Source organism: Pleuronectes platessa, chromosome 1 (assembly GCF_947347685.1).
Source record: "Pleuronectes platessa chromosome 1, fPlePla1.1, whole genome shotgun sequence".
Taxonomy (NCBI): domain Eukaryota; kingdom Metazoa; phylum Chordata; class Actinopteri; order Pleuronectiformes; family Pleuronectidae; genus Pleuronectes; species Pleuronectes platessa.
Window position 1 is genome coordinate 2,122,507 of NC_070626.1, and position 22,450 is coordinate 2,144,956.

A 22,450-nucleotide genomic window follows, 5' to 3' on the forward strand; every position below is an offset into this window, starting at 1 on the left:
GATAAAAGGAAAGATCATTACACAAAGTGATGCATCCTCAAAAGAAAAAATTATTCCATCCAATGTCTGACTAAAACTCAAAATAAACAAAGTTATCTGAAGACTTAAATCTTTCACTTTGTGCCACTGAAAACTTTTTAAACTGTGACTAAAAACGTTGCTCTATCAGTCAGTTTGCTGTGATAGATCAGTGGTGGGTCATTCTGACACAACCAAAAGGAGGTCCAAAATATGTGACTTTATCATTACTTATTTTTGTCAGTTCCTGAAAATATCAAAATTACCTTTGAAATAGATAGGCTGCTTCGATCATCAATCATCCGATTGCGGGGACTGTATGATGATGGTTTTATTTTTTAGGACACAAACTGGGGTAGCAAAACCTTAACTTTCGAATGTATTGCTAATATAGCCAACATGCAATGTGTGGTATGCAAGACAAGAGTTAAATTATCATTAGAATATATTTGGATTCATTTTAAATAAACTGACAGACATTCTTTTTAAATTATTATTATTATTCACAATATGGAAAGGGAAATCCATTAAGAGCATTCCTGGATACAAATATAAAATCAATGCCTCTTTCATTACTTGAGTTAATATTTGTATCTATTCTCTGTGTAGCCTGCATTGTGTAGACAAGCATAGTTCCAGACCCTACTCGGAAATAGCCTACTCTGTTCCCTAACTGTCTGGTTTGCCTTGGAGATGCTTCTCAAAGAATGGAGGCATGTCTCGCAATCAGTATTTGTCATTTCCACCTAGAGGTGTCTTCCAACAGGCAGGGGTCATGACTCTACAAGTCTTTGCTTCCTTCTCCTTTCCAAGATCTTTTCCGGCATAGAAGTGGAGTGGGGACATGACTGAGATTCAGCCAGAGATGCCTAAGCGAGTTTAGTGTTCATGCTAAAGACTATGTATATCTGATAAAGGCCCCTGTCTTAAATTAATGACCCAAATGATTTGTGGCACAGTGAGATTTTATCTGTGGTTCCAGTCCTTTAGTAGAGTTACATGCCAAATGTAAAGGAAGTAATCATTTTAAATCACCAACCATATAACACTCTACAACACATAAGCCTACCAATATGTGGAAATAGCTAACAGCATTTAGCCCGCACTATCAGCGTAGTGTATGAGGCATGACAAGTTAGCAACAATCAACTCAACTAGCCAATCAATGCTAAACAAATTTGGTATGGTCACAGCAATGTTACACCTGTAGACTTGATTCAGACTGAGCCCAGGAGCTGTTTGGTGATTGCTAACAAATCAATAAAGTTTTGACCAGTCTCTTTACTGCTTTCTGTTTGCCTGTCATATGTGGTTAACGTCCAAGTCTGAATTGCTTTCCCAGTCTGAATGTGCATTCTTCACCACTTGAAAGCCTAACCACTGTTGACACACCTCATAAACCTTGTCTGTTCATAGCACTTTTAAAAGGTTTTCCACAATGTGAATTTGTTGGAGACATCACTCTTAGGGCCAATGTCAGTCAGTGTTCCTTCCATGCACTCACTTTAATGTTGTTGCTGTCATCTGCAGTCCTAATAAATCCCAGTCAAAACACCACACGATCTGGTTGAGACAAACTATAGTCTGCTTCTTTTCCTTCCTCTAGTAATACTTCAATTGACATTTTCTGTTAGCATTTGCTAGATTTACCATCTCTTACTCCTACTGCCTCCTTCCTTTTTCCCGTGCTTAAGCACAAATTACACATTTTGCAGACTGTCATGAATAGTGTTTTGTGGGTCTGTCCAGCTTTTCTCCCCATTTATTTCTTGATATATTTGCTGAATTGGACAAAATTTGTGTTGGATTATAATCCTTTATACCAACTTTAATCTCAGAGCTGACTTTGAGTGTTCTTGAAAAGATGAATATCAAGTGATGGAAAATATTAGGAGGGAGATTTCCAGCTGGCTGTTAGTCAGAGCTGTAAATATAGCTGCCCACTGCCCACTCTCTCCTCTACACATCCCGGGAGGCTGGCTTTTATACCAAGATATTTTTCTTCTTTAATCGCTGCCTTTGAAAGGGATTTTACTTGATAGGAAAGGAAGCCTCACTGAAGTTGTGACTGCTGTATGTAGTTAATCCAATAGTCAGTGTAAATGCTTTATTTAGATATTTCAACACATTTATTTTCTAAATCCAGTAGCTACATTTGTTCCCGTAGGATGTGAGAAAGCTGTGGGATAAGGAGGGCAGCAGTTGAATGACATGCTTTAACTTTCCAGTCAGACTCTAATCAGAAAGCTTGACACTATTTGATACTAATTTACAGCTCAATTGTTTTCACTTCTCTGAGCTTTGTCAATAATTGAAGCCACTGGGTGGCTCCTCTTAACAAAAAATGTACCTATCATTCCAAAGTCCAATATTCCTTCTCATCGCTGTATTTAAGCTGAACTTGATACGGAAATGTCTTACTGATAAATACTCCATCATATTCGCCACCAACTTTCTAACTTTGGGTGTTTAGTGCATAGGCAGTGTAGTTAACCAGAAAGGTATGATCCCATAGAGCAAAAGAGCGAGTTAAAAGAGACTAAAAGCCCTGCAGGGTTGGCTGAACATTTTCATGCCAAGTCTACTGCTCTGTACATGGATGAACACAGTTGCTGAAATACACACAATCTCTTTTTTACAAGTAAAAAAAAAAAGTAAAAGCAAATAGTCTGCAGAGGTTTTACTCACAGATGCTGCTTCTCCCTTGAGAAAGGGTGAGAGAGGGATTTGCGTGTTTGTGGTCTGTTGGCATCTACTTTTGGATGCAGTGGAGCTGTGACTTTGTGAATGAAGAGTCTGATCTTCTCCACCAGATTACTTCCTTGTTTCACATCGTACATCTGTAGATTAGGCAAAATAATTGTTTACCTGGAAATGAGAACTGCATTTTACATGAAATCGCTGTAAACTGCTTAATTTCTACCGAAACTTCTTCAAACTATTTAATTTATTTGTCATCTGGTCGTTAACAAAGTGTGTGATATAGTATGGTCTAAATTCTGAGGTTGCATAAATACTTGCTTCCAGAAATGCAAAAAGCTTACTTGGGACTTAAGTTTAGGCTTTAAATAATGTAGTTGGTAGTTTGGGACTGAGCCTGCTGATGTTATAGTGTTTTTAATTAATATCCAATATGTCTGACTCTGACAATGAGTGCAAAGTAGATTCTAATGATTTTTGTATTGCACTCTTTCCTTGTATATTAACAATGGACTGTGAATTACGGCACAAATGTTTGATTATTAAACTGTTTGATTACAATCTGCATTCTGCATTTGCATTGGATTTCGATCAAATTATCATTATCTGGCTTATAAAAGCTGTCACCACAAAATGACCCCATAAGGGTTTTATAACACTGAAGAATGGAAAGGAGGGAGCAACAGAAAACATTCAACTTCACACTCCCTCCCATGTAGCTCTGCAGCACTGAGAGCCAGGCCCCTCTGCCTCAGTTACAGAGAATGAACATTTGATAAATGGACAACATGCTGATGGGCAGAGTACCTTCTTTGTTGGCATCTTGAGCTTCATGAACTCAGCTTCTCGACACAGAACATTCCAAGGAGCATGGATCTTCAAAAACCCAATTCCAGGTATCTTACACTGAAATAATAGCATTGAATAGTCAGAAACTATTATCTATGAACATGCATCAGAATTACAGATCATGGTTTGGCAAAATATATGAACGTTTACTATGAACAGTACATATTTAGAAAAAGGTAGATGTTGCATTTCTGTTCGATTTAAAGCTAAGCTGGTAGATACACTTCAGCACAAACTGATGCCTCTACTGCTGCATATGAGATTATGTCTGCAGCCTCTACACTTACATAAATCACTCCTACACTGCCAGACTCACTTCACACCATTCAGGTCAGCACACTGACACATCTTGATGCAGAAATATAACCAATTCAGAGTAGCTAAATGAGAGTACTGAATATATCACACAGATAGATAGATATACCATGGATTTCAATGTAAAATGCTCAAATGGTTTGTGTTCTGCTGCTGATCATAAGCAAAGCCCCAAAAATGTAAAATGCAGTTTCTGCTAAATGACTTGATACAGCTAAAATACAATATTGTTGAAAGGATTTTGGCAAATAAGGGTTTATATTAAATTCCAAATTACATATACTGTAAAGGGGGGGAGGGGGGGATGAAACCCAGTTACGTAGTTTCATTTGAGGATGGTGTTTCCAAGGATTTTGTAATTGATTAGTTATTTAATAGACACAAACAGATTAGGGACTGATTCATAAAGTGCTTTTTAACTGTCTCTTACAAATACATATTTTATTTAATGAAATAGTACAGAATTATTATTAAACTCATGCACTATATGTATTCCTCAACATAGGTCTGATTGATGTTAGGCAGTCACAGACACTCTTTTATTTTTCCTACTTGTTCATTTTGTTCATCTAGACCTAACAAACACAGAAGTTCTTCTTGGATGGAGGTCACCATCGTGCTAGGTCTAGAGTGCATGTGGGGAATGTGTCTGGGTACTCCCGATCGTAGTTTGCATAGTGTGTGTGCATATGTGGTCAGCTTTCAAGTCCACAGCTGCATGTCCTGTTAGTAGCCAATATGCAGTCTACACAAATAAAACAAACAAACAGCAATGGCGTATATAAATAATGTTTGCATCCATTCCAGAAACATGTAGAATGTTACAGGTTCCAGCTTGGTTTCCTTGGGTTGGCAGTCATGGTATTTATGATCAAATACACCAGGCTGTATTGAAAAAGAAAATAATATACTGGAAATGTAATTATAGCCATTTCTTCTGTATATCAAGCTACTAAAACCCATTCAACCCATACATAATCACCCACTGAAAAAGTATATTATAATAACACACCGGCCTACACATCTGTAGGACCCTTTCTCAAACATTTGCCAACTCATTGTCAAGCCTATTAGTCTTTCTAAGAGCCTTTTTCAGTATATAGGTTGGCTCATACAGCTCTTAATGGGTGATGCAGTGTGTGAGAAGTCAATGAAATCTCCATTTGTCTTTTCCACTAAAAAGTGGCAAAGAAATGACCAGCGGAAGCATTGGTTCTCCATTAAAGAAAACAAATGTATCCATGGGTTCACTCACAGAGCAATTACACAGTAGTGACACCGAAACTACCAGGAATATGGTCTAACAAACATTCACTCACTGATGAGATAAAAATAAACCTAATAATGTAAAGTAACTCTCCGGAGTCTGTTCAAAGACATGAATTAAAATCAATTTAATGGCTGTTAGGCAGCAGACCAACTTAGCTCAGTCAGTTAGCTTGTGTTAACAAAACAAAAACAGATTTTATTATATTATGATAATATAAACATAACATCTATCCAGGAAGTTGCTGAGCAAACTAATTTGTCTAAATTGTGCATTTCAACAGCTCCTTAGGCAATACTATTTTGCAACATTTGTTTAATTAAACTATAAAAATGCCAAAATAGACTAATTTGCTGTGCACTTAAATCATACTCACAATCTAAATGTCTAGGCAAAGTGCCTGGAGATAATGTATATTATGATTTTTGCGCTACACAAAAATTGAATTGAAAATGTATAATTTTCTTTTTTTAATAACACTAAATACACTTCACCCACCCCTCCACCAGTATACGGGTGAGTAGATAATGAGTGAATTATCATTTTTGGGTGAACTATTCCTTTCAGTCAAGAGGACATACATGTTATACCTCTTTCCAATTCCTTTGTGTTTTCACCATACCAAATCACATTCAGCTCTGTAAACTTTCCCCCCTTTCTCACCCCTTCATCCTTTTCTAACTCCAGTCCTGTCTCCAAGAGGTTCTCCTCAAACTCCTCTCGTCTGAAGCGCTTGTCATCCTCATGATAGTCCATCCGTTGCTCCTGGGCGGCAATTTCCGGGTCCTCCTTTGGCTGCAGTGGGGCTCGGCTGCTTCTCATACTCAGGCTGCGGCGAAGCCTTCGGATGAAGTTGTTGTCGCCAAATTTGGATGACCTGCGCGGGACGCTGCTGGGCTTCAGGATGTGGTATGCCAACACATAGTCCACCCGGCGACACCCATCAGAAAAGTATGGGCCTAGCCCAGGGTATAGTGGGGAGAAGGGGTCCGCATAAAGAATTTTCATTGGCTAGAAGCAAGACAGAAACAAAGTATCATAGATTAATTTATAAACATTTCCTATTTCTTATCAATAAAGAATAGGTTGACAAAATACTATTAAGTTCAAGAGTCTCAGTAGAGTTTCTTGTATGAGGGGAGATGGGTCAGTTTAATTCACTCATTTTGAGTGATCACTAAATGAGCAGTCACCTTCTAAGGAAAATATTATTCTTATTCTTATTCTTATTATTAGCATTAGCATTATAAATGGCAAATTTATTTGGAGCATCTAAACACCTATAATTTTCAGTAATTTTTTGTAGTTTTTAATGGCACTGACCTTCTACATGTCCTTCATGAGTTTCCCCTGCTGATTGTAGTAAAGTTTTTATGGCAAATTAAACATGATGATTATGTTTTGGCAAATCTGAAGTTTATGAAAAGTTTGACGTGTGTGTGTGAATGGGTGAATGTAAAAACTGTAAAGCGCTTTGAGTGGTCATCAAGATTAGAAAAGCGCTATATAAATAAAAAGGATTTACCATTACCATATGCGTACATAAACCCTTGAAGCTACCGATTTTCTGAGGTTATCACAATGTTCACAATGACCATGATTATAAGGTCATAGAAGAGTGTAATCATTCTGATTTGATATAAATAAAATGGCAAAAAAAAAGTTACAACTATTACCTATTACATACAACTAGCAACATACAGGAATTGCCAGTTATTTATTAACCTAAACTTTAAAAGCTTACATTTCCTAGCTGTTCTAAATATTGCTGTCATCACGTCATCACCTCCAACTTTTTTTTCAACAAAAGTTTACTTGGCAGCCAGAGTAACCTGAGGTCATAGCAGAGCACATGGCTGTGAAGCAAGATGACTTGTGAGATCAAGAAAAGTAAGGGAATCTATGGCATTCTATGTTGAGTGGCTGACCACCAATTACAAAGGCACCAAACCACTATACCTTGGTATATCACCACTGGCATGGATTGTGTCAGCGGCGAGTGCTACTCCATTCTCTTGGCTTAACGTTACACACGAGGAAGCTGATGACAGGATGATGTTCCATGTGCAGGACATTTTAAGTCACTGTACAGGATCTACATCACTAACACTGTCGTCGGGTGACACAGATGTCTTTGTGTGCCTATTATACCACATAACAGTCAATTGGAGAAGTCTTGGCCTCCAAGAGCTCTGGCTTATCAGCAACTCAGGAATGAAAAGATCAATATTACCACTTCATGATATCTGCAAAGTGCTGGGAGACGAGCTCACACAGTGCCTCCCCCTCCCAGCACTACATGCGCTGACTGGGTGTGATACAACCAGCAAAACTTGCAGCTCTGAACACTGTCCGCAAACCAGACAAGTCTTCTCTGATTCTCAATTTCAACTGTCCACAGCTTACAGAGAGTGCAATACAAATGGCGGAAACATTCTTGGTCAAATATCTCAAACCATCAACAGACATAGAGACATTTGACGACCTGCGCATTGCTGCATTCGATAGTAAAGTCCTCAAGATGGACTTTTAGAGGACCGCTTGCACCTCAATTAATGCAAGAATACATATACAAAGAGCCTATTACCAACAGCAGTTTTGGGTCCAAGCACCATTTACAGACGCCACCTCAATCTTAAATGCAGATGCTTATGGTTTTGTAACAAAGGGCAGTTTATTAGATCCCTGCTGGATGGATGTCCCTGTCAGGTAGCTGATGTCCGTTGTTGCAAGTACTGCAAATGCAAGGGAGGCAATAGTTGTAAAAATCCTATCACTGAATGAACTCTCATCATCATCACCATACCGGGACTCCTACCAGTATCTGGACCTGAAGTGTTACCTTGCAACACAGGAAAATAAACCTGCTGTTTTGTATTTTTCACTTTAAGTTAACATTCCAATGATAATAGCAAGGTTGGATATGAAATGTCTGTATATCAATTAAACGCTTGTTTTCTTTCTTTAAAAAAAGTCCCTTTTTAATCCGGCCCGCCGCACTACAAAGTACAATTTCTTGCACAGAAGCAAGAAATTGTACTTTCTTGGTTCTTGTTGTTCTGGGTTTGTACCCTCAGGGTTGAATGCACTTATTGCAAGTCGCCCTAGGATAAAAGCGTCAGCTAAATTAAATTTGACCGGGAGTTTGGTTTATAGGGCTCGAAAGGGTACATGATCTCTCTTCACTTTTTCTCTTTGCCCTGTGAGCCCTTCTGTAAAATGTATGGATCAAGGAAACGAAAAGTGGAAAATGAGTGCCGATTGTCTGACACGGAATGGACAACAAAATACTTTGTCACTGAAATCCAATCGAAGGCTGTATGCCTGATATGCCGAGAAACTGCAGCAGTTTTCAAGGAGTACAACATCAGCCATCACTTTGCTATGAAGCATGCTAACTACGCAGGCAGGCAGTCAACGCAAGAACGGGCGGCTACGGCTCAGAGGTTGGAGGCTAATTTACAGACTCAGCAACATTTTTTTCACCGACACACTGCGTTTCAAGTGTCAACTAGCGAGGCAAGTTTTTTGGTGGCATTCGAAATAGCAAAGGCTAGCAAGCCTTTTTCCGAAGGCGAGTTTTTGTTAAAGTGCCTTGCAAATAAATGCTTTGCTACTTGTTAAAGGCCAAATCCATTCATGTTATGATTTTTCCATGTCATTTATATTAGTTCACAAAAATACTCCATCCATCTGGTCCTGGCCCGGCCCCTCTGTCAAATTTTAGAACCCATTGTGGCCCGCGAGTCAAAAAGTTTGCCCACCCCTGCTCTAGTTGGTACAAAATACTGCAGCTGGAGTGCTGGTAGGAACTAGAATAGGATATCATATTACTCCTGTTTTAGCCTCTCTGCATTGGCTCCCTTTAAAATTCCAAATAGAATTCAAGATCTTGTTCCTCACATACAGAGCATTTAATGATCAACCCCCATTATACATTTAAGAACTCATAGCACGGTATTTTACCATTAGATCACTTTGCTGTAATAGTAGAAAAGGAGGTGGATCCTTCAACTAACAGGCTCCCAACTTATCATAAGTTTATATTCTACTATCACACTAAAAGGACACAGCTGGATAGTGATACTTTGATTAGCAGTGCTACTTGTTTAAGGCCCAATACACTGTAACTACGGCACCAGGCCTTGAGGATAGCAAAGCTGCCTCGTACTGAGGATAATTGGTGGTGCCGCTGAGGAAAATGTGCACCAATAGAAACAGAAGAAGAGTTGCTGTATGTCTGCGAAAGTCAGTTTCTTTTGGATCTACAGAGGATGGAGCTTCAGTATGTTACATGAAAGCTTAGGGCCACATATGAACAGAGGATCTCTCGAGACATAGTTCAGGATCCAGTGAGAAACAGTCTCTAAGGTGTTCCTAGTAAAATGATCACTCAAAAGACTGAAGAAGGCACAAGCTGTACATGAGTTCAAAACAGCTTTAAACACAGCTGATATCCAAAGGCTGATGTTTATATGGTGATCAAGGCACAATCACATGGAAATGCATGTTGAGAAGATGGCCATCATAATCTCAAGCAGAATGGAGGGGAATTGCCGTTGGGACATAGGTCAGCAACTATTATTGAAAAAGTAACACTGCAATGAAATGAAAAGCTTTTCCTCAGTACAGCAACCACCACACTGTTATGCAGCAATTTGTGTTTCTGTGTGTGTACAGTATATGGCCCACAGTCTCAACCCCATCACACACACACACACACACACACACACACATACACACACACACACACACACACACACACACACACACACACACACACACACACACACAACACACACACACACACACAGACTTTGATATTTAGCCCTCTCTCAACAGGAAGTAGTCATAGCTGGAAAGATCAGAGTTCGCTTCTCAGAGGGCGCATGAGGATGTGGTGGTGTATGCATCATCCACCAATAAGAACTCTTTTCTCACCAAGATACTGGGAAAGGAGGTTCTCTCTTCTGGGCTTCCCAACACAACCATCCACCCACCCACCCACCCACAAACACACACATACACACACACACACACACACACACACACACATACACACAAACACACACACACACACACACACACACAGACAAACATATTTCTGAGCCATAATAAGCACTAGGCTGATACAACCCTGCAGTTTTCCAGTCAATAATGTTTTTCATAGAAGCAGTGAGCTACGTGTGACAGCTGGAACAGTGAGTTTTTGCATACTGACGGTTTATCTCACAACACAAGCAACTGCAGAAATCTGACTTCCTTAACCAGCAAAAGCCAAGCCAATATTGACTTTGGTCCAAATAGACAAAATACTCAAAATAACAGAGCTTCTTCCGTACCTCTGGTGGGTTTTACACATGCAGACAATTAAGCTTCTACATGTCTGGCTTTTACACTATTTATGGTGCTCAACATATACAGCTAAATATCCTTGTTAATTTGGATAAATAATTCATTTAAACCAAAAGAAAAAAGACTGCAGCTTTCGTTTCGCTCCAAACCAGAAGTACACATTGGGACCAAAAATAACTCTGATCCAACAGGGATCAGCAGTTCCTAATCTCCAAACCTAGTAAGTACCTCACATAACTGAACAAATAAATAATAATATTCAGCTATGCAAATAAACTCTGAAAACTACTGAAAATAGCCTACTGTAAGTATACATTTATGTACATATTGTTACTACCAGACTAAGTCCTGACCTGATACTCTGGTAATGATGTCTGATCTACTGAACAGGCCACATGGCTTTCATAGCACTCCCATACAGTACAAGCCAGTAGCCAGTCAGAGTTACCTTTAGCCTGAGCTAAACTATAATTCAGTTGGTAACATCAATTGTGCAGAAGACCTTCAAACGTTCAAGGAATATTAAACATTTCGTCCTGTATTATAAAATAATATTGATTATACATACCAAGACATGATGTTGCTATTTTTTTATCTTGTCTATATTTCTTATTTTAGATATTCAGAAGGAAGTAATTTGTTTCATTGTCCTTATTTTTCAAGACAGCAAACGATCATTGTTGTGCTAATATTGACATTCTAAAATATATTAAAAATAATCATCGCTTCATTATGTCAAGATATATAACATTCAACCCTGACAAAAAAACGCTAATCATATATTATCAGTTTATAAATTTATGAGATGGTAGCCTGGCCAAACCAGCTGATGTTTATTTGTTCTCAAAACAGGTAAGTATGGTCCTCTTCCACTCAGACAGATTCCCATCAGCCCTGAAACTGGCCAGCCACTCACGACACTTTTAACTAAAATGTCACAATGACTGACTTAAGAGCACCCAATGGGAGCATTGCTGAAATATTCTTTTTTCAAACCAAGATGGCTGTGATTGATGTTGACAGGTCGGTTTAGTCCTCTATCGAATCTTTATTAAACAAACTTGACAAACGTTTTTCTAAGACAAAAGAATAGCTGCACAATATAAGCTGTTTTCACTGTTCCTGTAACTAATGTGTCACATGTTTCTTTGCCCTTGTTCTGCTCTGTGTTTGTTGATAACTCCCTCTGGAAATTCAAAATCAACGAAAAGATCCAAGAAACATTAGCAAATGTGAGTTCTAGCAATGCCAGGCGTATGATATGGCGAACATATTTGTAAAGAGTTCACATTCTGCATTCTACATTCTGGGTTCACCTAATGATGAAGTGCAACAGTCAATCTTTTAGCTGCGCTGCCAAATCCACTAATTCTTTGTGTATTTGTTACTATGAGCAACCCATTTAACACGAGAAGTAGTCACAAAAACCATTGATTCTATAAAACATATTAATCTGTGCAGCAGTATGAGCTCTCCCAATTTTGATCATGTCATTATCTCTCCTCTAGCACCACACTCAGGACAAAATGTCAGCTAAAATATCTCAAATTTAACAGGCATCACCAGAAGAGATCTATTCGAGATCTATTCGTCCATGAAGACAAATACTTTTGATTTGAATGATGTGTAATTAACTTTTCTCTATTACGTGCCTCATAAACTTATATTTTTGGAATGCTGAAAATGCTGCAAAACTCTATCATCTACCATTGTATGGTTTATTCTCTCTCATAGAACTTTTGTACTGTGAGATGTAATAAACATTGCAACTACAAAAGTAATTTTTCATTTAGCTCACTGTTCTTCAGTGCTTTTTTCTTTTGTTGGTTGTCATGATCATGGGGAACTGGAGAATATCCTTCAGCTCAAGTTGTATTTTAAGTGGCCCTGTTATGCTCATTTCCAGCTTTATATTCAAGGACTCCACTAGTGAAGCTCTGCATGATTCAGAGTTAAAAAAGTCCTTAATTCTCTCAGACTACCTGATTCTCAGCCGCTCAGTTGAGCATCTGAAACAGGTATTATTAGCTCAGGCCTCCTTTAGAGACCACCTTAATAGCCCACTTTCTTCTGACTGGCCAGACATTCAGAAGCCTGCTGAGGGGCATCATTCCCGTTACTTGTGACCACCACCTTACCAGTTTAAAGGTTCTTAAAGCAAATGGTAAAACAAAGTAACTTGTGACTAAAACTAAGTAAAATAACTAAATTAACCGAAAAAGACCACTTCTCAACTTGAAGCACGCTGATGCATTTTTGTCACTTAACATGTGAAACAGATAACTTCCTATTCACCTGACACTGGGTGATTATGACAACAAATTCAAAACATGTAGTGATCACGACTTTTTAATTATAAATAATGTATATCTTATGAATGCTGAACAACTGACAAAGCAGAAGAATACTGTTGACACTGAACTAAGTGTAGTGGTCTGTTGACTTATCTGTGAGTTTCTTCGATAATGCCCAGTGGCCACAGTTCATTTTCATAAACCAGCCACCTGACATGTGAATGTGAAGTGAGCACAATAGATCAATACCTTTACCACAATAAGATGTCGCAAAATCAGGCTGTATGTTGACCTTATGTTGTGCTTCTGACCTTATATTACTTCTCATTAACATCAACAATAACAGACAATAGAAGCTATCTTTACCACATCATTGTAAGCAGCTTCACAAATTGCTGTGTTTGTGTTGTATCAGCACAATCAATTGGTATTTGAATGAATCCTTTTCTTTTCCACCCTGAATTTAAATAAAAGTTCATCTTAAAAGAACTACATCTCTGGATATGCTTATAGGAGTAATCACTCCTATTTTGTATTTGCTATAATTTAACCACCACTAAACAGCTGCTTGATGCAAGACACTAGAACACATAACACAGGTACCACAAAATGTCAAAGCAACTTTCAAGCACTTATTAATAAAATTACACTTATTCAGGATCACCCTTGTTTCCATGACCCCCTGGATAGAGGCACTGCCTCAGATATTAAGATATACTGGATTTACAGCAGGGTGTGTGTTTTTAAATACTTACTTACTTGCTCTTTAAGAAAACCTTTTGAAGCAAATTCTAAGGAGATGCTGTTTTCAGATCTATGCTCCACACACCATTACCCACAACCACTAAATCAATGGTTGGATGCACACTCTGTATTGGTAGCAAAAAGGGAGAAATGGGGATTTATGTAGAAGTAGTATCTTACTATAGACTCGCTGCTCCTGGGATTTGTGTTAACAAAGTCCACATCTGGGTTCTTCTCCTCGCTAGGGACCGGCGAGTAGTTGTCGCTCCTCCTCATCATGGTGGGCTCCTCCTGCGATGGGCTGCCTGAGTGATTACTAACAAGGGGAGGAGAACCTGGGAGAGGAACGGCGAAAACTGCCATTAGGGTGTGTTATTTTTGAAGTTTTTGTATATGGGAAATAACATTTCTCCAAATCTTCATATGTGAAAGGATGCATTATGATAAAGTAGGCCCCTGATCCTCCACCATTCTAGAACATCTTGTATCGTCTTGTGTTATTGGGCAGGTGAAGCCAAACTTTCAGGAGCTGCTGTTGTCTCAAACTGTGTCTTAATAATAATTTAGGCATTAGGCAACAGACTAAAAACAGCAATATTTACATTAATCCACCACACAGGATTCCTAATAAGGAAGTTTTCAATCTTGTACCTGGAAAAGGGATCTAGCAATTACCATGATAGATTTCAACTCCTGGATGCACATCAACAGACTCCAAACTGTAAGATATTCAATACAAAAAGTCCTCAAAAAGAGTGCTGTTTTTTGCAGTGATGCAGTTGCCATGTATTCAGTGTCATCAATAAATAAGTGGAGGCTACCTGAGTATTATCTCAGTAAAGATGTATGACCCAAACAAACAGGACCATGGGACAGGAGTTGCATGTTGAAGTTAAGCCGACGAACATGCCATGTAGACTTAAACTCCTATTATCCATTTAAAGTCTTTTTTATTATAGTTTCTAGCAGATTTTAGAAGTACAAAAATATTCTTTACCTCTTAATTGTTCATGAGTGGTGACCTTACTCTAGTAGGTTACATGTCCATGCGAGCTTTCAACTCCAAATAAATATCTGACAGAGATGAGTCTCTGTTAGATTGTACAGCTATAGTTCAATGACATCCACAAGGTAAATAAGAGGCAGACAGGAACACTGAGGAAAAGTCTAGAACATATCATATAAACAGACGTAACATTGAGGACCTGGTGGAAATGATTGGTAAATATATTGGGTACAGTGATGAAGGAAATTAGTTAATGTGGTCCATGCAGGAAAGATGTGAAAACCCTAACATTTAACAATCTTAAATGTATTATAACCTTTGTGTCACTTTCTTGTTTGGAACCTTATTGCCTTACTATTGCGCTTATACTTGAATTTCCATCTGCCTGCCTGTCTCCCTGCCAGCCTGCCTTTTTTTTGGCTGTGAGATACAGCCTTGGCAGAGCTGTAGTTTGGATACTGTTTTTGCATTGCTGATCTAGAGTGAGCCCTGAGGGAACAGATAGGCTTTGTTTAGATTCTGCAGGTCAGAAACTTGATGTAACATGTCTATTATGACATAGCAAGTTTGACTTTGTACAGTACATCAGCCTTCTTCTGTACTGTTTACCTTTTTGTACGATTTTGTGGTTATACAGTATTCTGTAGATTTAAGTAGATTTTATGAACGGTTTATTTCATTAGTTTATTTGGCGCAACTAGATCATTGACATTAGTTGGTTGGCAATTTGGCACTATCACAGGAAATCCTCTTGCTTTTCACAAAAATATTTACCCTGCCAAAGACCTGGGGAGATCATCTGCCAAATATCTTGGCACAGAGTATAGACAGGCGGCCCCAAGCATGTATCTTGTATTTACCTTCAGAACACGAGATGTTTTCAGTGTAAATCAAAAACAGGTTAGTTCACCTGTCTGAAATTTGAATCTGGCTAATGTACACTTTTGCTATTTATAACATCTTAAAAATCCAAAATGAGTTTCTGAGTATGGTAACAGGTTTTCCCACAGACCATGGAATAATCATGGGTTTCTAATGAGCTAGATAATAAGAGCAAAGATTAAACAGACAGCCAGTGAAGATAACACCCCCATGTAAAAAACTGGAATAATAATTAGTTTGTTGCCTTGAGAACTAGTAGGCACGATAATGATTAAAAAGCCAGAAATCCTAACGCCTGCAACATATTCAGATGATAAGTTGAATTTATATGCCACATTGTTACAGAGTACTGGTTCACATTGTATTGATCAAAGAGAAATAAAGTGTATAATGTGTTAACACTGAGAGTGGTGTGAACTGATAGTGTATTTAGACAGCCATCAATTCAGCTAGAGTTTCTGGAAATACTATATTACCTTGTTTACAAAAAAGTCTGACATGTTAGCGATCTGTCAGGATAGTACAGTACAGGGACAGCCATAAGCACAACTAATGGATTAATTATCAAAGCATTAAAGGGATAGTTCACCCAAAAATGTAAGTTCACTCATTATTTAATAAGAACTTGAGTATTGATATGTTGTTGATATGCTCAGCTCCACGCATCATCTAGGTGAAGGATCCCGCGCTTGTAACTCTCTCTTTGTGGTTCTATGGTTTGTTTTCTCCCTTTTTGTGTTTTTTATTTGGTATCATAAATTTCTGTTACCTTATCCCCCTGTTAAACAGGTTTGTTTTTGTAGATTTTCCTTACTCTTTTTGAGGATTAAGGTCAGAGAATGTGAAACCTTGTTAAGCTGAGCCTAAATTTGATAGTTGATATGGGCTATATAAATACAATTTCCAAAGTTGCATTCTCATTTGGAAGCAGCTCGTCTCATCTCCAGGTCCTCAAGAATCAGATCAATCTGTCCACTGACTGCAGAGAGCCAGACTGTTATTTCATTATTTAACTCTTGGTAGACAGTGACTAACCCATTCTTCCTTAAGTAAAAAAAAAGGTTAACCTCTTAAGTTAAGGGGAAACCCTTTTACTTAAGGTAAGTTTTTGGTCGAGGATTGTGCCTATATTCTTTACATATCCCATGAGGCCTATGATAGGCTTGAAATCTGAACAATCTTTTTTGGAATAGTACCGTGGTAATAGATGCACGGTATGAATGTGTGTGTGAATGGGTGCATGTAAAACTGTACTATAAAGAGCTTTGATCGGTCATCAAGACTAGAAAAGTGCAATATAAATACAAAACCATTTACCTATACAGTGCTTTAAAATGACAATTTTTTTTATTTCCCGACTCAACAGCATCCTAATGTTAAATAATTTGATGAACTCCAGGTAGCACTGGTGTGAGAGCAGGCATCTTGAACACCAGATATGTTTCAGCACCCATGTGCCGTAAATTAACAGCTGCAGTTCACAGAAATCAACCAGAGGGAATGTAAGAGGCTGCTGTGACAGATGTAAACTGAAGTAAACACATGCGAGGCTTTTTTTCTCTCCTGCTACGCGACGTCTCAGTGCGCGCGCTAACAGATCATCATATTCCCGCATTTCTTACCAAATGTTGAAAGAAATGTCTGCCGGAATAACGGACTCTTACCGGGCTCCGGAGCACCATCGTGGTGAATCAAGCGCCCCATCGCCTCACCTCCATCATCCTTTCGCTCCATTGGGTTTAAAAGGCGCAAAGGGTCCTACTGAAACCCACACCACATCTACTGTGCTGTCGGACTCTGTAACAGCATGTATCCCTCCGTGAGCTTCGTCACTTCACAGCCGCTGTTGCGTGGAAACGCTGGACAGAAAGCTACCACTTGTTCATTCTTGCAGAGACCTGATAGACCACTGACAAAGTCTGTCCTGGCTAGTGGGTCCAAATGAAGCGAATGGACCCCCAGCATAGAATTTATGTAAATGAATACACAAGCTACTTCAGGTCTGAATTAATCTGCCTCCGTGACACTATGTGTCAGCGTGACACTCTTCAATCTTAGAACACATCTGTGCGGGTACGTGCTCTGTTTGAATGAGATGATCCACTCTCTAAGAGCAGAGATAACGCGCAGGGACGCGCAGCAGAAATTGTGCGAAAACGCTCTAGACTGATGTTGTATTCAAATGCCCCAGGAAAAGAGTGAACGAGGGCTGATTATGCAAACAAGATGGTACCGTTAACGTATTTGTTCTTACACAGTTCAATGTATAGGGTGTATGGCCTGCTTCATCTTAGCTTTATTGTTCAGATGTTACAGCAGTGCAAATTACCTAATATAAAACAAACTGTCCCAACACAAAGGGAAAGTGCTGGGTTTGGTACCCTCTTATAAATGTTAACATTGTCCTGTAAAAATCCTTAAACATCTAAAGTAACCTGTTGATGGGTAGATTCATTGTCTGTCCAGGTTGTACATAGCTGTAACATAGATTAGCATTTTCCAAATTGTAACTATCTGGCAGTATTTAAAAAAAAAAAAAGAATCTGTTTTAAAACATTTCCTGAAGGGTTCCCTTCTGTTCTCGCCATATTTGTGGAGAAAAATATCCATCTGCTGAACAATAAAATATGAATATATATTGTCTATTCATATCTAACACACATTTGTTATCAATACCCACATATTTTTCCTTGTGTTTCAAAAGCATGTCATTTCTGGCTACCAGGATGAATTGTTAGAACATTTCAAAAAATGTTTTCATTTTCAAGTTGGATTCTTTATAATCCAGGAAGATAGGAAGCTTGTTAAAGATTCCCCAAGACATTCCCCAAGATTTTTCAAAGATTACCTGGTATTTACTCAGCTCTGTGTCTTGAATGTCATGGGGACACATGAGCATAACTGCGGCTATAGAGACATTTTTTTGGCACACAATACATCTACCCCTTATTATGTATGCATACATTCCATTCAGCAGCGGGGACAAATACGAATTAGGGGAACCTAACATAGTTCTGTTATTTCCTATAAAGCATGAATGCAGCATTGTTCTCTGGCTCCAGCATCAGTGAGCCAGCTGGTGACGCCCACTCGCGCCCGGGTCTTCCAGTATGCGCGAGGTGATCAAAGCGCACGAGTAGGTGGTGTATTGTCGCACAAAGAGAGATCACCTCTGAGCGAACAGCAGAGAGAAGGGCAACCACACAACATAATCTTAACCCTTCACATGATCTAAATGACCAACACGAGAAAGCGGGTCCCTTACCCTACTCTACCAATTTCTAGGCAGCCTTTCTGCTGCCAGAAGCGGGCCACTATTTGTCCCGGTGCGCCCGATGGCTGCAACTATGTTCTAGCCCAACCTGCTCAACCGTCACTGTGGCAGTTCTTTAAATAGCAGCACAAATAATAATAAAGGTGACAAATCGCATTTACATTACAGATACAGCCGCTATTCAATGTTAGTTCAATGGATGAAAAGAGAATAAATGAGAGCAGGTTTCTGACTAATATAAAGCCATATAATAGGAAATGAATATTTACCTTTCCTCCAGAATTACAGAGAAGCCGTTTGGGTAGAAGGTAAAGAGAAACAATTGCTGGTACTGGCAAGGTAGCATTCCCGCTCACCTGAGTGAGACGGAGCAGAAGAGGAAGTGCTTCTGGCCTCCTCAGGTAAAGTCTCTCCTCCCACTCACATAGCAGCACTGGGACTACATGTCGTCATTGGGGGTTTATGCAACGTGACCACAAAGACTTGAAGTGGGGATTGAGCTCTGAGACAACACAGTTTAAATGAAAGCGCATGATTAAGAACTGTAAACCAACCTTTTATTTATGGAAGGTGATCTGAGATCTACATTTATTTCTTACCTTTATTAAATGGTAGAAAGGGAGTCTCCTCAGGTGAGAAAGGCATTTCTAGACCAGCATGTGTGGACTTGTCAGTAGGCTCTCAAGATCTGAAACAAGACCCCACCTCTGAACTTTACTCTTAGGTCTTGCAGAGTGACACTATTCAATGAAAAGGAGTGAGATACCACTTTTGTGTAGATTTATATTTTATGTTCATTTATATCACACAAACAGCACATGACAGTATAATCTGTCTGATCCATTCAAATGTTTTATCAACGTTTGCATTTACATATTAAAATATTGTCTGCTTGTCTCATCTAAGAACTAGGTTTGGGCTATCTACCTGTTGTGTCTTGAGTACCCATGTGTTTTCCTTAAGTGTATTGCACAATGAAAAATTAACTCCTTGTGAGACATGCTGAGCCGTGCGGTTTTTGGAACACTGATCTGCCAGAGGAATTACTACAGTGCTATTGAATGCGTGTTTCAAACTAAAGAATTTGGGACAGATTTAGGACAATGATGATTATTATTTTGTCATTTAGAACAAGCGGTAGTGGCAGCAGAAGTGTAGCTATATAGATCATATTATTGCTTTTATTAGTGTCAAATTAACAGCACCAGCAGTTCAGGAGATGTACTAATAGTAACGTAACTGCATTTTTGTTGGGTCTTTCTAGTCAATGGCCACTCAAACCGCTTTACACTGTGCGGGCGGCTGTGGCTGAGGGGTAGAGTGGTCGTCCTCCAACCTAAAGGTCGGCGGTACGATCCCCAGTCTGACCCATCTGCATGCCGAAGTGTCCTTGGGCAAGATGCTGAACCCTGAATGGCCCCCCATAGAATAACAAAGTGCTGCGATTAGATGCACTGTATGAATGTGTGTGTGAATGGGTGAATGTAAAACTGTACTGTAAAGCGCTTTGAGTGGTCATCAAGACTAGAAAAGCGCTATATAAATACAAAACCATTTACCATTTAATGTAATAGCGAGCCTCTTCTATCATATTCCATTCACACACTAAGGCAACAACCATCAAGAGTGATTTAAGGTTCAGTGTCTTGCCCAAGTTTGACATGTTGAATGGAAAAGCTGGAGATCGATTGTGATTGGTCCTCACCTCGTCAGCAATGATTTCCCCTACAAACGTGTGTGTGGGTGAATAACAGGCACTTTTTTAACTTCTTTGTCCCTTGCTGTTAGTAGCAGAGAACCACTGTACAAGTACAGTCCATCAATGCCAGCATATACTTAACAGACATGAAACAAGGATGTAAAGTGTGTGGTTGAAAAGCTAGTGAAGAGCCCTGTGTGAAAGATATCAAGAAGCTCTTATCTGGATCTTCGGTGCAGGTATCAGGAGTGTGTAAGTATTTCACATTTGCAAGGGTTTACCTGTGGGGGTGTGAATGTGTCATACTGCATTCTGGGCAAACTTGTGCAGACATGCAGAGTCACCCAAACACTGTCTGTCAGTGTAAGTTATAGAAAAAGAAATTATGAAAGTTATTTAACCTGATTGACATTCTCAGCATGATTAAAAATCAACAGTCAACAGGTCAATTAAAAAAAAAAGTTCCTCCTTGGCTTTTCACATGCAGTGGCAAATCAAACAGGGAGTGCTGTTTGCTAAACAGCATTCCCAAATAGGGGTCAGTGTGGACATGCTGAATAAAATTCAAGCCCTCATGCTTCAGGTGTGGGCCAGAGTAGGGCATGTTACAGAGAATGCAATAGATTTGCATGAGCTTTGTCCTCCCATTGTGTTTCTCAATAATGCAAAGACTATAGCCCTGGGTGTTGGTTTACATGCCACACCCAAACCTTGCAGTAGACGGAAGTAAATCAGGAGAGAGACCATGTGTGGTAACAACATTTCCACAGGTTTCATCTTTCCAGGTAGCCCAACTTTTTAAAGATAGATTATGTTAAGTATTTAGCACACAAATACTTAAAAAACAGATACTGTACCAGAAATGGGTTTTAGCTGTATTATATTAGTATTCTAATGAATTATTGTTTCCATTTGACAAGTGACAAAACTAGTATGGTTAGTTGTTAACTGCTTAGAGATTACACTGTATGAGTTTTGTTGAGTGCATTCACTGGTTTTTATTTACTTGATGGTCAGTATGGACAAATACCAGGACTCACCGGTGGCTGTACTGGCCTCGTACAGCCACTGTCGAGTGCTGCCACGTCATACACACCCACACACCAACAACAGTGGGAGCTGGAGTTCATGAGCAGAGTGAGTGGAAAAAAAGTGACAAACTAAAATGCAAGTAAGTTAAATAGCAGATACAATAGCAGTTACCCATTCCTTGCAAGTCCATTCCTCGACTCCTTAACAATTCTACTACACTCTCCTTCATCTCCTCCACACTCTGTCCCTCGACACTGTCATCGTTACTGTTATGTCCCTAAGACCTCAAGGGCAAGAGGGACAAACAATTAGAAAATAAACCGGGCCAAAAACAAGAAAAACCAGTAGGATGCTTTTAAATGAAACAAGTATTTTATTAAATGGTTGGTTTTGTATTTATATAGCACTTTTCTAGTCTTGATGACGACTCAAAGGTCTTTACAGTACAGTTTTACATTCACCCATTCACACACACATTCATACAGTGCATCTATTAGCAGTACTTTGTTGTTCTATTAGGGTCAATTCGGGGTTCAGCCTCTGGCCAAAGGACACTTCGGCATGCAGATGGGTCAGAATGGGGATCGAACTGCCGACCTTTAGGTTGGAGGACAACCGCTCTACAGCCGCCGTATTAACCAACTCGGATGAACACAAATCGCGCTTCCCAAAACGGAAGGGGAAAACGAAACACAAAAGAACCCCTAACTATGCACAATATCAACGACTTCGAAAGGAGCTGTTTGGAAACAACCGGAACACCAATACTGCATACAGTACGTCTGCATGAAGCTTCTCCAAACTGGCACTTGGCCAACTGGGGACAACTGATGCTCTGCTTAGGTTTTTATGGGCCACACCCTGGTTCCACAGTGGCCTCAGCTGTGCCAGTGGAGGTGCTTCAAGAGTACCCACCTAGAGGAGAGAGAGAGAGAGAGAGAGAGAGAGAGAGAGAGAGAGAGAGAGAGAGAGAGAGAGAGAGAGAGAGAGAAAGAGAGAAACAAAACACGGCACG

At 39.3% G+C, this 22,450-nt stretch overlaps 1 protein-coding gene across 3 annotated transcripts in view; it reads right to left on the reverse strand.

Annotated features, from left to right (window-relative positions):
• Nucleotides 1–19,110, reverse strand: part of ano1a (anoctamin 1, calcium activated chloride channel a) — a 62,457-nt gene extending 43,347 nt beyond the window's left edge. For 2 of the 3 annotated variants that reach the window (XM_053420389.1, XM_053420380.1), the window contains exons 1-5: nucleotides 17,095–17,557; nucleotides 13,723–13,877; nucleotides 5,813–6,160; nucleotides 3,526–3,624; nucleotides 2,707–2,858 (exon numbers count right to left, since the gene is read on the reverse strand). In XM_053420389.1, the coding sequence (XP_053276364.1) occupies nucleotides 2,707–2,858; nucleotides 3,526–3,624; nucleotides 5,813–6,160; nucleotides 13,723–13,877; nucleotides 17,095–17,164 (824 nt within the window). In that variant the 5' untranslated portion in view covers nucleotides 17,165–17,557. Of the gene's footprint in view, nucleotides 1–2,706; nucleotides 2,859–3,525; nucleotides 3,625–5,812; nucleotides 6,161–13,722; nucleotides 13,878–17,094; nucleotides 17,558–18,973 lie in introns of those variants that run through there. The other variant, XM_053420398.1, reaches the window with a different exon arrangement.
• Between the last annotated feature and the right edge of the window lie 3,340 nt (nucleotides 19,111–22,450).